We start from the raw sequence: 24,314 nt of genomic DNA on the forward strand, positions 1-24,314 counted from the left end.
CCCTCCTGGCTCTCCAGGGACCTAGCGGACCTCCTGTGGCTAAAAAGGAAAGCCTACAAAGGATGGAGGACGGGATTCACCTCCAAGGAGGATTACTCCGCGCTGGTCCGGTCCTGCAGGGAGCAAACCAGGAAAGCCAAGGCTGCAACTGAACTCCAACTAGTTTCAGGCATCAAGGACAACAAAAAGTCTTTTTTCAGATATGTGGGGAGCCGGAGAAAAAGCAAGGGCAACATTGGACCCCTGCTAAACCAGATGGGGCAACTGACAACTGACGCCCAGGAAAAAGCCAACCTATTAAATAGGTACTTTGCGTCAGTCTTTCATCAGTCCCATGGGACGCCCATGCCTGCTGTGGGACAGGGAAATCTGGGTGAGGGGGATCCCCTACCCTCCATAAATGCTGACCTCGTGAAGGAACACCTTGAGAAGCTGGATACCTTCAAGTCAGCTGGCCCTGACAATCTGCACCCCAGGGTACTCAAGGAGTTGGCGAGCGTCATAGCCCAGCCCCTGGCACGGATCTTTGAAAACTCCTGGTGCTCTGGTGTAGTGCCCGAAGACTGGAAGAAGGCCAATGTGGTGCCGATCTTCAAGAAAGGGAGGAGAGTGAATCCGGCTAACTATAGGCCCATTAGCCTGACTTCTATCCTGGGGAAGATCTTAGAAAAGTTTATTAAGGAGGCCATCCTTGATGGACTGGCCCAGGCTAACATTCTAAGGGATAGCCAGCACGGGTTTGTTGCGGGTAGGTCTTGTTTGACCAATCTCATGTCCTGCAGTGGGTATGTAAATTAAGGAATTGGAGAGGAAAGCCTTGAATAGAGGATGGGAGAGCAAGAAGGGAAGCAGGAATCAAAGATACCTGCAGTGTACCTTTTGAAGGTGAGAGGTTTATGCATTTCTTAAGTGAAGAATCAATGAGAGTCTTTATGAGAGAGGAAGAGGGAGAAACATAGTCTGAATGGGAGGCAAGATATTCTTTCTAGTGAAGGTAAGATTGCATCTCTGTACCTTTTACACTTGATCCCAAGACCTGACACATGGAGCTGCCATGCCACAATGTGTAAATATTATATTTCTAGTTTGCACATCTTACATAGTCCATTTCTTCTGATTTCAATGTCAAATATTAAGGGACAGCTGTTAATTAACACCTTGATTCTAAATGGCTTTGTGCTTTTTTTTCCAACCTTCCCTTCCTCTTTTCTCCCTCCATCCATTTAAAGATTGCTTCTGCACAGGAATATAGCAATTAGCTTGCTTTTAAGAACACAATTGGCATTTTCTTCTTCTGGCTTTGAGATTTGATTTGTTAAAACCCACAAAATCACAAATGACACCAAGATTCCAGGAAAATGTTAACATTTGGGTTTTTTTTTTAAATAAAAATTAAATAGTACTTGAAAATTGGCATTGCTAGTGATCCAAAGAGCTTTCTATCCAAATATGTATTTTTCCTTTAGCCTGTATTTTTACTGTAGGCACGTATTTGGCTGTTTTCATTGAAAATGATTTTCAGTGTCATGTGCTGATTGGAGAGGACTTCTTTGTTCTTTTCAGTGGACAGTTAATCAGAAGGTTTTTTATTACATTATATGATTATGCAGCATGCCAGCTATAACAATATGTGGTCTTGGCAATATTAAGGTAGAGTGCATGGTAAATGTTATCACTAATGTGCCAGTGAATGCTACAATATGTGAATAGTGGTGGTGTTCCATATTTGATGGCTGCAGTGTCTTGAATAGTGCAGTCATTAAATATGCAGCAAGCTCAGATACAAGTTAGGAGATAACCTTTGCCTGAAGGGAACAACTTTGCAGCACCGCAAGGGCATTTAACACATGCTAAACTGCTTGAATGTGCAACTTTTTGTGTTTTAACTAGTAAGCGTTAAGTTGTCCATGTGACACCATCCTACATATACTAATTCCCTATGAGTGCTGTTCCACTTTGATGGTTCACCTTAGCAGATGGTATGGAGCTCCTAAGCATTAAAAGTCACCAGGTATTGGGCATCCAGCTTCCTTAAATGACTTCAAAATCCCACCCAGAATGTTTCCCTACTATTCAGGTTCAATGTATCCACTCTTAAACTTCTCTCCATACCTCAGTGTTTTTATTCCTCTGAATGGTTCTTTCCTCTCTTGCATTTAATATCCTATGTGTATTTATATAGAATCATGTTTCCCCTCTAAATACTGTTGGTTTTGGCTCAGTAAATAACACATTTATTTAACCTTTTTTTGTAGGTTTTTTTAAATTCCAATTTTTTTATATCATTTTGAATTTTCTGATGGTGTTTTATTATTTGTGCCACCTTTTTGAAGTTAATGATGATGTTTTAGGTTTTGCTTTACCAACATGGAGTGAAGTAGTAATACACTTCCTGGGTTATAAGAAACCTCTTTAAGTATGTTCTTCATGCCAGAATAGAAATGGCCTTCTATCCAGTGACCTTTTAATGTGAACTCCAGTCAGGGATGCTCCTGCTCCCATTTATCTCAGTGTTATCCACCATTACATCTGGATTTGGGGTGTGCAGAAAAAGTTCTATTGATAGGTAATTAATCACTGTAAGACATTCAGATGACCCCAGTGATGGGGGTGCCATGTAACAACAGAGGTAGCAGAAAAGGCAGAAAAGAGGCAGGCACTAGCTTGTTCATGAAGTGCTGTTTTGTGCCTGGGGACAATTGAACTGCTTTACAGTTGGACAACTGGGGCACAGAAGATTTGATCATAGTCAGTCACAGATTATATGAGAACTAGAAATGAAATCCAGATCTCCTGAATTGTATCTTATTGTGAAACATCACTGGTAAGAGACTAATTTATTTCCAGGCTCTACCCATTTGACTTTGGCACGGATTACAAAGGGTTCTTCATTGCACTCCTAATAGTTTTGTCATCATCTTGTTTTTATATTTTAGGTATTATTGAAAATTATTATAATGAGGCAAACTTCCTGGAACCACAACTTGAAATTATATATTGGGCACATCACCCTACAGCGCAGTAACTGCTTGTACTGCGCCGTGTGTGTCACGTGGTTAGTTTTAGCCGTTATTTTGCTGTAGCGCTGCACTAACAGGGGAGTGTGCTGCTATGGCAAAATAGCTGCCAGTCATGTGCAGACTCACATGATCACTATGTCGCCGGAGCATGTTGCTATGGTAGCGTAGGCTGATGTGTAGGCCAGTGTATGGCAGTGTAGGCCGACCCATTTATATTTGCTGGATGGAACTATTATACACTTTAAGATTTCATTTAATTTGCAAGGAAAATAGTAAAATGTTTAATGTTCCAAGTTATTAGACTGTACTGTATGTGCTCATAAGTATGATTCTGTGGATAACATTTTCCACTACTTCCTTGAAAATCCACTGCACTGCTTTTTTTCAAGCTGTGACTTTTAAAATGGGCTGTAAGCATTTGCTTGCTTTTTTTTTTTTTTTTTTTTTTTTACTGGCTAAGAGTTAAGAAATGCTCTGCATTGAAATGCAGTTTTCAGTATTGATCCAATTGAAAATGCAATGACTGTTTTAAAGGTGGAATGTATAACTCCTTTCTCTTATCTGTTTAGAAAACTGTAGGCTTCCTTTATTGATCCATTTTTTCCACTGGAGATGGATTCTGATTTCTTACAGGGACTGAGGTAGAAAAATGAAGCAAAATACTATTGATTGCCTCCATGTGATTTTTCTGCTGGAAGGGAGAGATGGTGGATATTTAAAAATTAATCTGTGGCATCCTCTAGGTGCATTCTGAAGAAACTTACCTGGAACACCCTGTTTACAGTTAAACCTTGGAGTTGAACTTCTCGGAGAGCATGTTTAGGGTTTGCAGAGTTGACTGAGCTGTAGGATCTGGATTAGAGGCAAGCAAGAGCAAAAATATAGGTGTTGTTAAGAATACTTGGGGATGACCAGTTCCCATCCATAAAAAAAAAGAGCTGGCTTCCAAATGTCCAAGGTCAAAGGACAAGGTAGAGGAGGATTTGAAGTTGGAGAACAGGGGCAAGAAAGAAAGTGAGGGCATGCTAAATAAGCATGCTGTCTAAGAACTCTTCATTTACTTTGCTTCACTAACCCTAATTTCTTCTTCAAGAATGGTCCTCTGATGGCCAGGTGCCAGCATCCTACAATGCTGTCTTGAAAATCTGTCCAGTTGTGGGTAGGAATGCAGACTGAGTCAGATTCTTTTAGCAGTATGTTGCTCCATTGATGTCAGTGGAATTACAATAGTGCAAATACTTTGTCTTTACATTAAAATTGAATATTGCTGACATAGCTGCCTAAGTTGTCTTTCATTCAGTTAGCAGTAGTAAGGGGGGTAGGGGGAGGCAAGTGGGGCACAAACCCTGGGTACAAACATTGGGGCAGGGAGGGGTGCAAAATTAGCAGCAGTTGCTGCTGTTGGCAGCTCAGCAGCACTGTCAGTGACCTCACCCTACAGTCCGTGGCAAAGAATTGCCCGGCTATGCTGCGGCATTCAGGATCCATCCGTTTTCCTCTCATACTGCCTGACTCGACTGAATTCCTTGGGGTTGCCAGTAATGTAAACTTAATGAAAGTGGACAGTTGGGCCCTCCTTCTGCATAAATAATCATCTTTAAAAGCTTAAAGAAAAGAAGGTCAAGCTGAGGAGAGGCAGACTTCTGGCACAGTTATATGGCTCATGCAAGTGACACAGTTGCTGCTTAAATCCCATCATCTCCTGCTTTCATCAGCCACCATTCCAAAGGGGAAGGTAGGTGGGAACCACAGAAGAGTTCAAGAAGCTGTGCTGTGGAGGGGAGCCTATGTTTTATGGAGAATCAGTAGTACTTGCATGGGTGAATGCATGCATGGATGGCTGTGACAGCTTGCAGCATGCCTTCGAAGAGGGATTGGTATGAGGAGCCCAACATGAATGGTGAAGACTGGGAACTCAAGCAGACAGAAATACCTGTAGTGTGTCAGATCATTCCTCTCTGGCCCTCTGCTTTGCTTTGCTGTTTCAAAGATTGACACTTTTTACGGAACTTTGATCTTTTTAATAATTGCATGTTCCTTGATGGATAGGACAGAGTAGTTTGGCTGTAGTTTTATCATGAAGACAGCATTGGAGAATATGCCAAAAGAGTCATGGACAGACAAGTGGAATCCAAACTTGCTGTGTGCAGCATCTTCTGATTTGCAGTAATGTGATGAGACTCTTGAACACTTGCTGAGCACAAAGGGAAAAAGGGCCTGAAAATGCATAGCTAAAAAGACCAGGTGAGGGAGGAAAAGCAACAGAGAAATGGGTAAGACAGATACTGGTGCTACATGTCACATCCTGATGAAGAAGAAACTGGTCAGGGTTGTTGTGATCAATGCTGAAGGCTCTACTGTAGTGGACCCATTTTCGGCTTTTCTATGGCACGAGCACCATTTGTATAAGTGTAAGCATAAGGGGTATACAGTTTGCCTCCTTTTGTCTTGGCAGGCTGTCAGAGCATTACAGAACTTCAGTGCCTTATTAGCACTGCAGAATGTTCACTAGATTTAGTACGCATTAGTCTGTGTGTGTCAGTTTCCTCCCTTTTAATTACTTTTTCTACACAGAATAGAGCTCCATAAGTAGTTCTGGTAGGGCTGTATGTGGGCCTTGAACAGGGCAACAGATATTAGAGAACTCCAGAAATAATTTTTTTGAGGAAAAACTTGTCTGATCACACTGAAAACTCTTTGTCCTGGTTTTCATGTAATCTGGTAGCCTTCCAGAGGACCAGCTCCATTAGCTGACCCAGCAGAAGATACTCCTTTCAGAAACTCCTGTTTATATTGGACTGTGAAATCCTAGCAAGTGTTCAGCAGGACCAAGTTCAGTCTTAAATACTGTAGTGTCATCACATGCACACCCACACGCATGCAATCCTGCCAAGCCCTGGCATTAACAGTTCTGCCCGGTTCCTTTCCTGTCAGAGGGAAGGTTGGCTGAGGTGACCCTTGCTTGGATTGGACTGGGAGGGGGAGGCTCCCTGCTGCCAGAGAGCAAGTTGAGTTTCCTCAAGAAGATGCTTAATACAAGGGGAAGGAGAAGCCATAGATCTTTCCTTGTGCCAAAGGGCACATAAAAGCTCAAGGTTGCTACAAAGTCAAAGGGCTCTGTAGCACCAGCTCTAACTGCTGCTGTCTCCAGAGTAAACTCCCCTAATGGAAAATGAAGCATCACACTTCGGAGTTAGGTAAACTATTTAGAGGAACTATTAGGATATAGACAAAGGGTGCCTGTACACGAGCCAGGAGGCTGCAGCACGTCGGAGCAGACTCAATTAAAATTAATCGAGTCTGGTGGAGCATGCTAATTAGCACGCTCCAGCCAGCCTGCACGTCTCATCTATCAGCATCCCCGTGTTTCATTTGACAAGCTTTAGATAAAGCTCCCCTGCCACCATTTTGAAGGGGGATGCTGATATACAAGACACTCCGGACACTTTAATTAGAGTGACTCTTGGAGTAAAAATACCCAAAATGTTTTGAGGGGATTTCCTTCAGAAAGGTTCTGCCACAGGGAGGTTGGGCTGAGCCTGCCTCCTGCTTTGAAGATGTTTCAGATGAAACAGCAATTTCAGTGATGGGGTGTTTCCATGTTGCCTGTGTCTGACCAGTCTGGTTCTGCTACTAACATGCAAGCAGGCTGAAGCACCATCATAATAGGTCTGTAAGTCTTAAGACAATGATTGCTTTTGAGAGGTTGCAAGCCCTTGTGTTGGTGCAGGGGGCATGCCAAACACGGCAGACTTGCAATCCAAGAGTAAACTAGTATAAGACATAGCTGTAATGCTCTGAATGTGCTTATAACTCCTTTTTGAGGTGTTCTTAAAAATGTGTAACCCTGTGCATGATGCTACCCATGCTTTCACCTGAATCATGGGATCCTGGGGTACCCGGTAGCCAGTGGTCCTGCTCAGCTCCCTGGGTAGCTGCTGCAGGGTCCCCAAGCAAAGGGCCTCCCCTTACAATCAAAGAACCTTACAGACTGTTATAAAACTTTTTTCAGGATTTAATTATTTACAAGGTAACGTAACCAATGCAATAAAACAAGTGTTGCACCACGTGACCTGGTGATGGTGGCTTAAGGGTTAATGCTTTTTGGATACACATTACACTAGGGGAAGGTATAAAAATTACCCACAATAACTGAGGAACCAATAAATAAGTACATTGATACTCCAACTAATATGCAATATGCATTGAGAACTTATTTACACAGTCTGTAACTTGTACACTGTGTACTGAGGACCCTGTGCGCACTGCCCCTGGCGGGGTGTCTCAGAAAGCAGGACTGTATCTGTGTCCCTGCACAGGAGCCATGGGCAGTCCCTGCTGCTGGCATCCCCCTTCAAGCTTCAGGGGTTTTGTGCAGCAGGTGGTGGCTTCTCTGTGGTCCCTGCAAGAGAGCTGATTCCTGCCCAGAACCCTACCCTGGCTCAGCATGGGGCAGGGTCTGAGCTGCAGGCTGGAGCATTTCCCCTGCTCAGTACAGCCTCACAGCACCTGGCAAATGCAGCCTTTTCCCAGGCCCTGCCTGTCCTGGGGCTTCTGCTGGCTGGAGCAGTCCTTGCTCCTGTAGCCCAGGGCTCCCTCCAGCACCTGAGCCTGCTCCTCCCTGGGGCCTTCTTACTCATGGAGAAACACCAGGGCAGTCTCCAGCAGTCTCCCCCTGGCCCTGCACCCCTTCCTCTGCTGTACTCACCCTGCCACACAGGGACTTGCAGGAGGGTCTCTCCAGGCTTGGAGTCTCCTCACAGGCAGCTCCTCTCTTGTGCCTGCCCCAGCAGGACTCCCAGGGAAAAGCAGCGAGAACGGTAGTGCTCTTGGTGCAGCCTCTTGCTGCTGCTTTGCAGGGGCTCTTGGAAGGGCAGCCCTGGCAAGATCCTTTTCCTGGTCTCCAGCTTGTCTCTCACCCTCTCTCCCCTTTGTTCTCCACCCAGGGAAAACTGATCCCCTCTTTTAAGCAAGCCTGTCAGCCAATCCCAGGCCAGGCCTCTCCCTGGGCTTTTGCTAACATCTGTCATTCAAACCCTGCTGGGGTTACATCACTCCTCCCACTACAAAGAGGGCTGCCTCCAAAGCAGCTTCACTTGCCCTCAGGGCAAACGGTGTCCCTAGTGGCATAAACTCTCTCTTTAGGCTCTTTCCCTCTGTAGGGCAGCCCTTCCTTTTCCTTCAGGTGGCTCCATTTTTAATGCTGCTACAAATGAATTAAAACCCATTGGAGTGCGTTGTACAGCATGAACAGTAGTTTTTCTTTCCCAATAGACAAGCATCTGTGCGTCTCAAACCATCTCTGCGTGGAGTGCTGGTTGTGAAGTTCTTGGCTTCTGTAGAGACAGTTGGCAAGTGTGCTGGTTCTAATAGCTTAGAGGTCTACTTGAGCCTTGTGGCTTAGTGGGCTAAGATAATGAAGGCATGCCAGTTTCTGCAGCCAACTGTATGCTAAGTGATGTGGAATCATTGCATCACATATGTCTGCCTCTGACTCTTCCGCCTGAATGATTGCGTCCCAGTTTATACCTTGATCAGCTGAGCAAGGACTCATGCTCCTTTGGATCTATTGTGAGTCACCTTAATAAATTGGGTTTCCACTGTGTCCTTCTTGGCGGCTGAGTTCAAATAGGGTTTTTGGTATGGAACTGTGCAACTGAACTCCTTTTTCGTAGGCAGCTAAATGGGAAATAGCTCTCACTCGTTAGTGGCCAGGGTCAGGTTTGAGTAAGTGAATCCGAGCTGAATAGCTTTATCCATTGATAAACATTGTGACATAACTGAGTTTTATTTCAGTTGGTGACCATGCAAGCAGAAGCCTAGGCCAGAAATGTATGTAAGGTTTACTAATTTCTAGAGTTATTGCTACCAGTCTAGTTGTTCAGTCTTTGTCATTCAACATTAACTAGAAAATTGGGAGTGCATCAGTAGGATGTTTTTAAATACTGGGAAATGTGTATTTACAAATGTTCTCATTGATTCAGATTGCATTAATAACTAAATCAAGACCACAGTATTAACTATCTGTTTGCAATCCGGATGCAAGTCAAGGCTAGGAGACTACTATGGAAAAGTCTGATTTGTGCTACAGTGTTTGTGCCAGATGATACTGAAGCCAGAGTAGAATATGCTTTATAGATTTCGAGGTTGTTCTGTTTGTGAGATATGTTTGCATGGCAAGTTATCCTGAATCAATGACATGTTCCTGCTTTGTTTTTATTGTTTTAAGCTTGTATTTCAGCTTTTGAACTATGTGATTAATTTAGCATAGTTATGTGAAATTAAATGTTTTCTGTGGATATTATTAACTTTAGGGAGTAATTAGATTTTTAAAGAATGTTCCCTTTCCTTCCCCCTGCCTCTTAAATAGCATTGTTATTATTATTTTCCCTCTAGAGTTAGGAAGAGACTTTTTGAGGTATAGTAAATGATTTGGAGGTTTAAAGGGGTGGGGTTTTTTTGGTAGGTCTGTTCATAAATTGCTTTACAGTTAGCACTTGCAGAAATAAAGTTGAAATAGTCCTTGATTCTTGAAGGCTATTCTTATTCCTTTTGCAGAAAGGCGCACCCATTATAAATAACATAATTGTGATCTTCTTTATTCTTTGTAGACTTAACACATAAAAGAAAAAACCCACGTGAATTAAAGCTAGAAAGGGAAGCCAGCCTTAGTTTCTGGACTGCAACACTGCCTTTGGACGCAACTACTTCCAAGCCTTAGGCAAACAGCTTTGGAGAAAATGGGTTATTTAAACAAAATCCCCATGCCAAAATAAGGTCTTACATCAGTAACATAGCAACTGTAGGTACAAACTCACATTGGCCTAGAAAAATGGCAAGAAAATAGGCCATTAACATGCAAAGGGACTTGTTCATTCCCAATATAATAATGTTGTTTTACTCAATTATAAAAAGGAAGAACTGACTGATAGTGTGATGTTAGCTCAACTTATTGCAACTGAAAAATCACAATGATTACTGCCACTTGCACAAGTAAAACATAACATCACTTAAGTGGTAACATTTACAGTTATATAATTTAGCTAACATTTAAGAAATGTATTAACTAAAATGATTAAATAATGGTAACAGATGACTTTTATTATTTCAGTGAACTTAGTCATACAGTTGGGGTATTTCAATTAAAAGAAACTCTAAGAATGATGCAGGCAAAACGTGGTTTGGCTCTTGAATCTTATAAACTGAAGTAAATACTCTTCATGCAGTAAAACATTTTGGAAACTGAATTAATCTTTAAGAGGAAATGAAATCAGGATGCCTTTGTACCTCAGTATGAATTATTATTAGAAAGTGTGGATACTTCAGATCAGTTTTTTTATTGACTAGCCCTGATGATAGCAGTTGAATAACTCCCACTTTTTTTTTCTTCAGATGTTTTCCTTTAGTACTTTAGAAGATAGAGCCCATTCCTAAAACTGCTGGACATAGCTCTTACTCCTGGAAGTGAAATAATCTCATTGGATATTAATCAATAGGACTCTTCATCTATTACATCAGAGTCTCCTCTGTTTGAAGGCAAACCTGTTAATTTCAGTGCATAGTAATGGTAACTAAGTAGGCTATCCGGTGTGTTTTATGTTCTTATGAATAGAATAAAACTGCTTAAAAAGACACTCCCCAGTCAGTGAATTCCAGAATTATACCTTTGTAAATCAAACTACAAACTGTCTTGAGACTGCACTGAAATAACATTTTTTCTATTTTTTGGAAAAAAGGAATACCCACTACATAACCTTGTTAAGATTCAGAGCTTTAAATTGCAAAACTCTGAGAAATTCAAAGCTTTTGTTATACATTGTAATTATAACTTTCCCTATGTATGTCAGCATACCAGGTATGGAGAGGTCATCTTCTGGACCTTTCTAATCTTGAGCTGGAGAGGTCCCCAGAGTAACTCACACAGCTCTTGGGACTTTAACTTCAGCACCCTGAGATCCAGAAATGCTGCAGGCTAGAAAGTCTCCTGTAGCTTCCACTCCCAAAGCCTGAGATCTCTGGGTAGAAGTGGGCCCTTTTAGAGTCCTTTTACCTTGCTTGGCCCCTTCTACCTAGCATTAAACCAATGACTAGATTTTTAAAAGAGCTTAGTATTCAATACACCAAAGCAATTAGAAAATTTGTACCCAATTGTAAAAGTTTAGTACTCATGAGAATCTCTCTCTCATTCTGTACCTTATACTGTATATGGAATCAAATATGTGCAGTGTAGTTACAGTAAGAACTATAACTTTTCAGTTAATGGCTTGCACACATTTAGATCCTCTGTTATAATGAAACACTAACAGAAATCTGGTACTAAATTTCTTTGCTTTCTGGAAACAGAAGAACCCATATGCAACTCAAAGGTTATTGCATCAAAAAACAAGAAGCTTGTTTATACAAAGTGTGAGTTTGCAGTGCTTTGTCAGATGAATTTACAACTCTTTTCCCCTTTGGTAGTCCCTATTCTAGAGTTAGCCAGAATCAACCCTTTGTTTTACATTTTTTAAAATGCTACCTTTCCTGTGGTACCTTAGTACAGCAGTTGCAGTGCTTAACTCTGTGACTTTGGTTACCCCGAATCCTAGTCTGTCTGCATTTTATTTCTTCATTGGGAATTAACATTCTGTTTACTTGCTGGTTCATTCTCTGTACTTAACTGACTGCTGTGCGAATGGACTGTAAAGCTTTACAAATTGGAGGAGATGCTTGCAGAAATAATTTTTGCCATTGCAAGGGATTTCCTCTTCATACATATACACACCAGCTTCATAAACTCTTGGGCACACTGGATAAACTGTCTAGAAATGGGCTCTCAAGGCTGTGTCCCAGGTCTGGATAATTTTTGCTCATTAGTCGTGCCACCTCCCCACCAACTAATTTAGCTTCTTTGTTGCAGCAGATTCAAACTGCCTGGAGAGGGGGCTGTGTAAACTTCTGCAGGGAGAGGACATGGTGTTTGTTCCACTTCTCTTACCTCCTCCCATGTGAATGACAACAACCCGGCCTGTAGACGAAGAGCGTATATGACTTGAGCAGTATTCTCACATTTGTATATAACTACGCAGTGAACACATACTTTTTAGATAAAGGGACTAATTGTATTGTATAGATTGGGTGAGAACTGGGAAACCATTTCAATAGAGGGTCAGGTGCAAAGCTCTTGTTTCTGTTTGTCATCTCACTTTGAAGGTATATTTTATGTAGGGTGTCATAGTTTATTGTATCTTTTTATGCCGTTTGAAGCTCTCTAGTAGATTGCTCAGAATATAACATCCCAGTGCTCTTTCCCTAGTATCTACAAATAATCTACGTACCATTTTTTTTTTCCTGCATATTCACCGCATCTCAGGCTTTCTCAAAGAGAATATATGCTTGTTATGTTGTGACCTGAAAATGATGTCAGAACTCAAGAGCTTAGATGAGGACATTCTTAAAAATGATTTTCTTTGATTACCTTGCTTGAATTTTCTCATCATTGCCTGCTGGGATTTACAATCAACTGTCAGTGTTGAGCTCTTTGCCTGATTGATCATGAACCTGATTCTCGTCTCACTTACATCCTTTTTATGCTTATATAACTTGTTCCAGTGAATTCATTCTGAGTAGGTACAGCTGCCAGTAGGAGCTGAAAAGTAAGCCTTGGGTGTGTGTATATGAGAAGCTGATTGCACAGTAGTCTGATACTACTGTGCAGTTGCATTATGTGGCAAAAACAGTGATGCGATGCTACTGCGTAATGTCACAAAAAAGGCATTCGCTGGCATTGAACATTTCTTTAGTATTTGTTTATACAAGTTCTAAAGAAATGCTCAATAACAACTGTGCAATAGCATCTCATATAGACACGACCCTTGTGTCTGTAAATCTAATTTATAGCCCTTGCAGGAGAGAGGTACAGGGAAAAGAGGCTTGACTGAACTTTTCACCTATATGGATGGACACTATGGAGCTGACAGGCATGTGGTTTTTCTGGCATGGGTTATATGGTGACTACACTGTAGTAAAATAGATGTCCTTACATGACTGCTACACCTGTGAAAATCACAGGTCAAAATTATCAAAGCCTAAAAATATTCTGTATCCAATCAAACACCCAAACAATTTAATCCAACAAAATATTTATTTTGCAGTACATTACCCTGTCAATTTTGGTCAGTGTCTGAACGGTGTATATTTCATACATCTTCAATGTCAGTGGAAGCTTTATAAATGTGTCAAGTCAGAAAAAATGTTTTTTAACATTTGTTGTGCTCTTCCTTTTACCAGGCTGGAATGATAAGAACCGATAAGGATGAATATTTCATCGAACCTTTGGAAAAAGGCAAGCAAATGGAGGAAGAGAAGGGTAGAATTCATGTGGTCTACAGGAGATCAGCTGTAACACAAGATTCCACTGATGTGCTTCAAGACTTCCAAACACAAGGTACAGCACATGTCTATGATGGTTTAGGAAGTTATTTCAGATAGCTTCAACATATATTAGTTTTTGGAAAAGGCTGTTTGAAATATAGAGTTGAAGGCGGTTGAAATACAAAGAGTTTCAAATGTTTTGTTGAAGTCCCCCATCAAATAGAGGTATATATTTTTTCTAATAGCAGTTATTGTATGTGCGAGAGCAGAAGTTGGCCATATGATTTTGTTATTTTTTGGAATGTTGTAATATGATTGGCTTTTTCAGAAGCCTTATCCTATTCTCCTTAAAGTCAGTGGCAAAACTCCTATTAATATCAGTGATAGCAGGATTGTTCTTTTCATAATTGGGTAAACAATTGTGAGACATGGAAACAGAAATGCCTGCTCATGTGAGTGTAACATAAAAACACCATTATTAAGGTGAAATAATCTATAAAACTTTTGGGTTGGTTTCTCTTCCCAGTGATAATGTGGAAATGGCTAAGACTTTTACTGTAGTGACTTTAATGATCTCAATTCAAAATAATTGTCTGAGAGGGTGTGTGTTAATGTAGCCAAGAGTTGCCCTCTGTTTTAAAGCCAATGTAGTCGGTCCATCTGAAAATAATTATTTTGCAGTCCTATCTGTTAGACCTTAGATGTTTTATTTTTCTTCTTTTTTGCAAATGATTGGGTCGTCAAAATTCTGATGAACAAACAACTTTTTTCAAATAAAACTGGAAACACTCGACACAGGCTGGCCGATTCTGAAAATGCTTCTCCCCTCATCTTCCGAAGGCAGAAAAAAACTTCTTGTGATATTAGTGAATCATCCAAACCTGGGTATAGACATCAGGATTCAGGGATTGTGTCTCTTTATAATTAGAAAGGAGGTGCAGAGCCTGAATATTTTATGTTATGGACTTTATCACAGTGTGGTAAAAGTCAAGGATCTCCATTCTATTGAACTTCCTATAATGATATATGTATACATGGGAAGAGTTGGGCATAGGGTGGTCTCAAATAGCCCCTTTTGAAATCTTCAAGAGATGGACATTTTCATTTTGATGTTACAACTTGTGTGTTACAGGGGAGGGGAACAAATTTGTTTGTATTCAGTGCTCTGCCTTTTCTCCCTACCTACTAGGCTTCAGGATACTCAGTATAAATTCTACATTTCTCTTTAGCCCAATATTGAGAACTTTGGCTATGATGGTTCCATCTATTTTGTCATGATTTTGTTCACAAATTGACATCAGATTAGACCAGTTCTCAATATACTGCTTAAAACAGTCCACTACTGAGTTCCATCGCATATCTTGTGGGAGGATTAGTTTGGTTCCTCCTTTCTTTAGAGCAGCTGCTGCAAAGTGGTTGTTATGGAAGTATTTTGCAATTTCAGCAACATTACCCTTTATTTCTGGAACACTGAAGTCTTTGGCTAAGAGGTGAATCAAATGAGTGCTGCAGCCATATATTATTAGCTTGGGGCTTTCTTCACTTCTAGATTTTTCTCATTGATACATTTGCAGACAAAGCTATGTACTAGACATTTGAATTTTGTTTCAGTTTGTTATAGCTTTTACTGCTACTTCTTGTAAGAATTGTGCTGCGTGTGCATTTCCTGATGTATCAATTGTTCCTGTAAGATAGACAGTCCCTTCTGTTGTCACACAAGCACATTTTCCTGGATCATTGTGGACATTGCTCCACACATGAACACTCAGATTACCAATTTTCCCCTCTAAACTATTTGCACACTGTTCAATTTCTTTCTCATACACTTTATCTAGCAATTTTCCTGCTATATCTTCTCTGTTGAGTGACTGTATCCTGGCTGTAATGACTGAACTGCGTCAATGAAGTATATGTTCTCAACCATATGGAAAGGAGAGTTTGTTACATAAACAAATCAAACATTTTTTTCATCAACTCTCTCTTGCTGTAATCTGCCGGTTCTTATTACAAATTTATCTATAGTTGTTTCTGGATTATGCATATTTTTTTTTTTTTGCTACACAGGTTATATACTGCATTATACTACATGGGCAACTGGTGCCATCTTAGTCAAGTGGGGCATGTCCCCCATTCCCCCAGCGGCAAGGGGGAGGATCACCCTGCAGCCAATCTCAGTAACTGGGAAGCAGCTGCGGTGCTCCCACTCCCTGGCTGGCGCTCACGGGGGGATAGCAGTGCTCCTGCCAGCCCCCCCATTACCTAAGCGGAGAGCGCGGCCTGTTAGGGGGTGCACGCCCTATGCGTTGCCACTGATATACTGTGTCACATACATTTGACTGGAACACTGGTATCATTAGCAGGTAACTCTGAAACTGTAGACAGCGATGATGATGTTGACGGTGGATAATCAGAATCCTGTATGTTGAGGATGGAGCCTTCTGAACAAAAGAAGTCAATGCAGTCACTATAGTACTGATCATTTAGTATTCCTCGTTTCACTCAATACTACTTTTGAAGTGAAACTGTAAAAGGAAGATCTGCCTATTTCAGCCATTATTTTATCTCCCAACTGCATTAAAAGTGTGATAGTTCAATTAAGTAATGGTTATATTTTTGCTCAAACACTTTTATGAGCATTCAAGTAGTCCAGAAACCCATCCAAAAGATATGGACAGGGAAGACAGGCAGTCCTTAAGAAAGAAATGTGAAATAAGAAAGTTCACTAACCTGGAGATCCTGCATGTTCAGACATGTTCCATTCATCATCGTCAAAGCAGCTTCCTCCTGAGTAGGAGCACTTCTCATGGTGTTATTTCATTCAGGGAACTATGCCTTGCATTTCTTTGTTGCACTACTTGCATTTTGTATGCATGCCTGTCTTACCCACAGGTAGAAGAACTTCACTGAAATATTCCCAAACAGGTCTCTTTTATGGCCTGGCAAACCTGCTGCCGTGATAGGTTTTCTCTTCTACCATACTGTTCCCGCACTAGAACTCAAATAGATGGAGAGGCTATACTCAGAAATTTATCCCTCAAGACTCCTGGAATATTCTGCTCAAAAGGTTTCTCTTTTGTTTCTGCTGCCCCTCCCTCCATGCATTTATTACCAGACTCCTCCTTGCCAAGATCTACTCCACCCCCAACAATCCTCTCTTCATTTAACTTCTTGAAACTTTCCACTTTTAGAGAGAGGTAGGGGCTTGACTGTGTATACACAAACTTGCAGAGAGACTGATGGGTAGGTAGTCAAGTCTGTTATCTCTCATCTCCATATACTGCTGTTAACAAGGCTGTTATCTATGGAGACCCAAATCCACAGTTTGAGAACTGAAGCTAAGTATCACAGAGATGTTTAATGGGATCTTTTAGACTGAGCACTGAGTCCCATTGGGTAGAGTGGTTTTCTTTAATCTTTACTGATCTATAGAGGAGCCTCTGGGAACCCCATAAGATTGGGCCCCTAGTATAGTCCATGGCCTGTTGTAACCTATTTATAAAACTTTACTAAAAAGGTTACATAAATATATTGTCTCATGTATATGAATATAAAGATTACATGGATATATTGTTTCATGTTATTATAGTATATAATTAGAAATTATAACCCCTATTCCCTGATCATATCTTTGAGCTTCAACAAATTTTATATTAAAACGATCTTTATATAGGTTTATTTAAAAAAATGCATCTTAACAAAAAAATAAAATAATTAAAAAATCAGATATAAATAAAAAATCTGATATTTTTTATTAAAAGAAATTGTTGATTCTTATCTACCCTATGAGAAATTCTTCTTGCAGTATTTTTTTAGCTGCATAGCTAGTCCTCCTAGAGATAAACAGTTGCTGTTTGATGGTTTCTTTCTCTAAAAGATTTCATAGGATTTTGTCTAATCCAGTCTAGTCCCTACTAAATCTTTCTGAAGTCTATTTCTGTGTAGAAAACTACAGTATGATGCAGAGATGCCTAAGCTAGCCTACATACTGGAAGTAGCCTAGCTATAGCAACCTTGATCTTTGTGTCTTCATTTACCTTCCTTCTCAGCTGAGTTGTGGGCTGCCATGGCCAGACTGCATCAGATACTTGAGTTGGCCTAATAAAAATTGGCATGGCTACATTATCCCATAGAGGGTGGTGTTCCATGATTGAACTAAACTGATTCATAGGTTGGTCTATGCTGCAGCAGTGGTATCAGTGGTATATTTTTGCCTTTTGAGTCATTTATAAGCCTTGCTGACTCGGCCTGAAAATGGTCAAGACCCTATGCATACTTGAAGATGGAGCAAGATGTGGAGCTGTTGGCTTTGATTGGGTGAATGCATGGCAAGAAGTCCAGCATCTCCTTATCCAAAGAGCACTCTTGGGACCCTGGTCTGTATCCATATACATCTTATACAAGTTTGTTGTACACTCCATGCTGCTGTTACAGAGGGGAAATAATGGGAATAAAGATGAAGATACCTCTGCTTTAAGCAGTCTAGAAAAGTTGCCTTCCAATGAAGGGCCTTCAGGGAAGGGGGAGAAGGGGATGGGGTGTTGTAGGTCTCCTCCCCTACCTGCTTAGTGATAGCAATGCTGCTTTCTGTGTACTTGAACTAAGATTACTTTAGCTGCCTGTCAGTCAGCCAAGGAAAACCAGTGCCTTCCTTTTCTCCAAACCTAAGGGATTTTCCTGCTTATATTAAGAACATTTCTATATCCCACAGTGCCCAGCTGGGGAAGGACAGAAACTTCCTGTGCAAGAGGGAGCTTACGTAAGAGTCAAGTGTAGGGGTACTCTTTCAGCCTCCACCCTCATGAAATGCAGCTCACGGTAGACTGCATGGGCAGACAGTCAAAGCTGCAGCGTGCATGCTTTCTGGGTTTCTTGATCTTAGCTTCTCCTCTGTGGGGCCCAGAAACTCATGGCCTGTGCTAGACTCATGCCTTATACTTTCTTTCCTAGGGGTGGGCAGTTTTTTGGGCTGGAGGGCCTGACCCAGCTGCATGCTGGGGGCTTGGGGCAGGGGAGGGGGTACAGGGAGAAAAGGGGAACACAGAGCAGCACAGACCCAGTGGGGCCCAGATAACCTATAGGTCCTGGCCCCCTTCTCCCTGCACCTCCTTCCCTACCCTGAGTCCCAGCATGTGGTTGGGCCAGTGCCATGCTGTGTTCCTGCCCACCACTTTGGGTCATGTGGGCAGCCACAGTCTGGATAGAGTTCTTCAGAGGAGCAGCCACAGGTCAGATACAGTAATTTGGCAGGCTGGATCCAGCCTGTGGGCCATATTTTGTCTGTTCCTGTTCTTTCCCTTACTGGGGTTATGTCCCAATAAGACACATAAACTTGGTTCCAGTTAGAGATGCTCTGCTAGCCTTGGTGGGGCTTCTTGGATTTGGCTCCTACTTATCTGGGACTTCAGATAAGGTACAGCTTGACTTATGTTTTCAAGACTCCTTCGTCAGTTATAACTGCTGGAGAGCTCATTTCTGTGTTAAATGCAAGCTTAAATTCTGGAGAATATAAAGGGAGAAAAGGCAACACTTCTGTCTACTGGTCAGATTTGAGCCTAGATGATGCGCAGCTGAATCTGATGTGGCATTCACCATTCAGAATATGCAAAGGCTGTGGAGGCAGGCTGAACAAGAGTCTTGAAGGGGCTGTTTGCTATGTAGATTCCAAGTCACACCCCGCTTTGGTCCACTTATAGCAGAATAAACTAAAACCCCTCTTCCATGATGTTTCCAACAGTGTACGTTAGTGGAATACTTTGAGGTATATGGTACCTCAGTAAGGGACATTTTTTAGATTATAGGCTTTTATAAGGCCTCATGGATGGTGCATCCCTTCCAGTTTAGATCTTTCCTCTCACTGTGTGACTCTGTTGTAGAATTTGACCTATTTTTATGATGTACATCTTTGTGCATCATATTTTGCCACTTATGATGTCATTTTGCAAAGAGCCTTACCCTGCACCTCTTAGTTTTTTAGGCTTTTTAAGGTGCTGGGTTCCAGCAAGCCTTTGTGTATGGGGCATCTCCAGGATCAGGAATTAAGCCCTCACCTGTTCGATGCTCAAGAACAGAATAGGATCTGGATCTGAACAGGATTAGGGCTGCCTGGAGCTGAATCCCAAAACTCAGGTAAATCAAGCTGAGGGAGCTCCGGATTCCAAACCTGGCTGCCTCCTGCTCTGTCCCTGGAGGATGCTCAGCTTCAGCTGGGGCTAGGGGAGCTTCTCTCATCTCTGGCTGCATGCACCTGTTTGAAGAGCCACTCCACACAAGTAGCAGGGGGTGGAAGGAGCTTTCCTCCTCCCTAGCTGCACTCTCGCATTTGAAGAGCCACCTTGCCTGAGAGCTGGAGTTGGAGGAACTTCTCCCATGCCCTACTGCACACACTGGTTTAAAGAGGTGCCTGTTATGTAGTGCAGGATGGAGGAGCTTTTCTCATCCTCAGCTGCACTCATGCATTTAAAGATCCTCCCTGCACTAGGGGCTGTGGATGAGGGAGCTTTCCCATCCACTGCTGTTTGTGCTGGATAGCTTTTTAAATCAGTGCTGTGCACTGGGGGATGGGAAGCTTCCTCATTCTGCATTGCACTGTGGGTTCACTGTGAACCTGACATTGGGGAGCCTCTCCCTGTTGTCTGGCTTACATTACTCAGGAACATAAAAAAGAGTGCGTGACTCTGGGGCTCCCAGCTACATGCCTGCTTTCTAAAGGTCTGGGCCACTGTGAGTTCAGGCTAAAAGAAAGTGATGTTGGGGTCATGGCATCCTGGAACTTCAAAAAGCAAGTGTGGAGCTGGGAGCCCTAGCTGCATATCTGCTTTTTTATGTTCAGGGTGCCTGTGGAAGCAGTACCTGGATAGTGGGGAGCTGCTGGTTATCTGTCCTGTGGATGCATCTACATTCACAGGGGACAGGATGCATCTGGGGAGCAAGGAGTTTCTGCAACTGCAGGTGACCCCCACGCCACTGGCAGCTGGGAGTTACACATTTGGGGTTTGAAGAAATTTATGCCCAATTGGGGCACAAAATTCCTCAGATCCCAATCTGCCATTGCTTGCATGTCTGCCAGCAGCCTGGGAGAAGTGCTATTTTTAAAAAGGATCTTTGTACTCTAGCAAGTCAGGGTAAACTTGAGACCTACCCATCATAATATCATAAACAACTTTTAGAATACAATGTTTGTATCCTGGAAATACCATATAATCCACTCCCCCAGTTACTTAATACAAAGTTCCCTTGATACAGAAAACACTATCATCTCCTCCAAAATGAGGTTGGAAATATGGAAAAAATCCCAAGTACTCTTCAAGATGTGCTGCTACCTACAGGCAGGGTACTGTTTGTTTTGGCTTCTAGTATGTGCCGTCATGCTGTTATCTTGGTTATGTCTGTCAATTTTCTTCTTGTTTGGCAGTATATAGCACCAGGAGGGCTGTGTGATGTGTATACACTAGCCTGCATGTCCATATACATGCCAGAAGAAGGCCTGTAAGCTTAATTGCCGGTCTTAACAGTATCCCTTTAACAACATCTTAACTTTACATTGTATTTATAGCTATTGTTAATTACCTCCACATTAAACCATTTTTGTGTACCAGGTATGCTTCATGTCCTACAGCTGTGTAATATAATTCATTTTCAGTATGGTCTTAGTCCTGACTCCCTTTAGAACAATCTGAGCAGAAAAGTAAATATCAACACACTTATTGAACCTGGAAATAATCTCCCTGAACAGTATCGCATGCCTGCAAACTTGTGAGAATGATGTAGATACATCAACTGCTTGAATCAAAATGCATTTTGAGGTGTCCCCTCTCCCCCCCCAGAGTAAGCCTCTTAAACTATTTTCAAAGGTTTTTTTCCCACCACTGAACTTCAAGTGGCCTGTAACTTGTAGATTCATCTTAAAACTCACTTTTCACAGTATAGTGACTTTTTAGCCACTTTTTGGTCTTTGGGGATCTTTTAGTTCAAACATGTTTTAGTTCAAAGCACTCCTCTGCCATTTCTCAGCGCTGACGATGTACGGTGCTGCCAGTGCATGTCAATTTATGTGCTTGAGCAGACTCGATTAATCAATTAATGGATTTCCAGCATGTTGGAGCAGATTCCCGCATGTGTGTAAGTGCCCAGAAGGTACTAACTTTAAGTACAGTAGCAAACGCCCATTAATGAACATGTAGACATGCCCACTGTTGGAAAAATGCGAAGACTGATTGATTTTCTTTGTGGGGGAGGGGGTTGTATGATCATGTTTGGTCACTTGGGATGGGTTTTTTTTTTTTTGATCAACACTTCATTTTCAAATCTTTTTGTGTTTTCTAAAATTTATTTCTGAATTGGAAGCCTCCATTTTAGAGAGTTGTTAATTTTTTTTAATAAAAAAAATCTTTGGAGAGTTGGAGAAGAGACATCTATCTACTTTAAAAACAAATAATTGTTGAAATGACTGCGAAATACCATATTTTTTCCAGTACTTTAGGTATTGATGTCCTACTTATTGATGGGATCATCACACTTCTGAGAAGGAACAGTAGCACACACACGCTCAAAAGTGTTTCTACAGGAAACCTTAGGATGGCTGAAACTAATGAAATTTTAAAATTTTCCCTTTTGCATCAGCAAAGCATAATCTTGTCTTTGAAGCTAGCTCTTGTGCAGATTCCTGTGTTGAAAATTCATGGCTGTTCACAGCCCCTTTGGGGAATGGTGTATAGTACAGTAATTTTTGATAATTTATTTTCTGCATGGAGTTTCCTCTCCATTGACTTGAATTGCATCCAGTTCTAGGCAGGTGCTGCCATCCCATCTATTTGGTGAATGCCTTAATCTGAAACCTGCTTAAATTCTTAGAGCTCAGGTCTGCATTGTCTGGCTGCACTAGAGAGCAAAGTGTTGCATCTATCTTTCACTTTTTTGTGACATAGTCTTTCTTTTTTTTCTTTGCTTTAGTGCTCAGGCAAAAGCAGAGAAGCAGCATTTCTGGGCAGAAGAGTGAGGGGAACTGGGGACAGAAAACACAGAATAAAGAAAACTAGCAGGATAGACTATACAGCCTGTGTCTAGCCCAGGGGTGGGCAATTATTTCAGGCGGAGGGCTGCTTACTGAGTTTTGGCAAGCCATCAAGGGCATGACAGGCAGCCAGGGGCATATATATATTAATTTTCTAAAATTTTTAGGGGCCCCACAGGCTGGATAGAATGGCCTGGTGGGCTATATCTGGCCTATGGGCCACATTTTGCCCACCCCGATCTAGCTAGTTGTCTTGAAAGTTAGAGGAAAGGATGAGAAACAAACGGCAAGAGTTCTGACAAGTGGCTAGTGATTTTTTTCATGGAGGAGGCTTGCAAAGTGAGCAGCCTGAGCCCCTTGAAGAAACTGGGCTTTCAGAAGGTGCTGATCATCCAGTCTCTAAAAACCAGGCCACCCTAAACGGGGTCAAACTGAGCATCCACAATACCTAGTTGCTTTTCAACATCTTGGCCAAAATATTCACTTCTCTTTCCCTAGGACAGAAGGCAACATTAGCCTTTTTATCACAGCTGCCTCTCCCAAAACCCACGGTACAGAGGCTTTAAACAGGCAATTCCTGCATGCTGAAAAAAGGTAAGGTGCATTTTAGCAAAGTAGGCTCTGCACCTCTTGTGAGCACTTCTGATAACTCCCAACAGGACAAGATGGAGTAAAGAATGAATGGGCATTAAAAGCTAGCAAGAATTGGAGCTTCTCTTCTCAGGGTCTGCATCTGAGTTGTTCCCTTGCAGTCCACTGACTGAACAAGAAGGTGGGGAGTATAGGGGGAGTCCAGGTTCTGTTCCACCCACCTCCATGTACTGACCATTGACGCTGGCTTGCTATGTAAATGTATGTGCTACTCTCCTGAAGGGCCACATCTACACCAGACACTACTATGCAGTGGTTACTGCGCATTTATTTAGTACTTCCGTAAACAAGTACTAAATAAATGCTCAGTAACCTGAGTTACTGTAGTGTCAGTGAATGCTTTTTTTGTGACGCTGTTGAATATTATGCACTAGTATCATGGTTTGTGTCATGCAACAGTACAGCTCAGTAGTATGAAGTTACTGCGCAGTCATCATCTCACGGAGATGCACGCAAGGGGGATACATGTCAATTTGCAGTGCTTCTTGGGGAGCTCTGCATGGGTACTTTGGGTGGTACTGCATTCTGTTGCTGCATGTGCAATGGATAAATGTCATGAGTTAGTCCAGGAGTGTCCAAGATCTCTCCTGTGGAGACCTACCGTCCCACCCCTGGTGCTGCCCTGGAGGCCCACATGGCTCATGCTGGATCAACCCTGTTCACAGAGCCCACGATATGAGCCACATGCTGAACTCACTCTGTCTGGTCCAGGATGCATGCCATATGTGACATGTGCTTTGGAGCCTGTGCTACATTTCATACCCGTTTGGGGCCAGCCTGGGACTGCATGCCAGATCCAGTGCCCACAGTGCCTCCTGGGGCCCATCCAGGATGTAAGCAGTACATGCCACATTGCCTGCTCTGCGTGGGCAGGGCATTGCATAGGGCACAGACCCCAGACTGGCCAGATCAGGTGCTGTTTGTGCTGGATCTGGTGTGGGAGAGAAGGGCCTGGGGGCCTGATCCAACCCGTAGGATCAGGCTGTTTATGCAGCCCCTGGACTGGTCCTGTGCCTCTCATGTGCCCAGTGGACCAGATGAGTTTGATACCCCTGAATTAGCCCAAAGCAAAGCCATCTGTTTTGTGATTCAGACTGACCCTATTCTCAGTATGAGATATACTTTTAACTTCACTCTTTAGCTAGAAACCCCCACTACACTTGGATTCTGAGACCAGTAATTTATTTATTTCAAATTTCAACTCTAAGAATCCTAAGTGCCCTTTATTCAATCGACATTTTTTTAAAAGAAACATTTGGACTTTGGCATGTCTCTCTGCT

At 42.1% G+C, this 24,314-nt stretch overlaps 1 protein-coding gene across 3 annotated transcripts in view; it reads left to right on the plus strand.

Annotated features, from left to right (window-relative positions):
- ADAMTS3 (ADAM metallopeptidase with thrombospondin type 1 motif 3) overlaps window positions 1-24,314 on the plus strand; it is a 275,381-nt gene that overhangs the window by 76,462 nt on the left and 174,605 nt on the right. For all 3 annotated transcript variants that reach the window (XM_090031952.1, XM_090031953.1, XM_090031954.1), the window contains exon 4: window positions 13,290-13,446. In XM_090031952.1, coding sequence (XP_089888078.1) covers window positions 13,290-13,446 — 157 coding nt within the window. The remainder of the gene's footprint in view (window positions 1-13,289; window positions 13,447-24,314) is intronic.

The sequence above is a fragment of the Crocodylus siamensis genome, chromosome 2 (assembly GCF_052110815.1).
Source record: "Crocodylus siamensis isolate JL-2025a chromosome 2, ASM5211081v1, whole genome shotgun sequence".
Lineage (NCBI taxonomy): Eukaryota > Metazoa > Chordata > Crocodylia > Crocodylidae > Crocodylus > Crocodylus siamensis.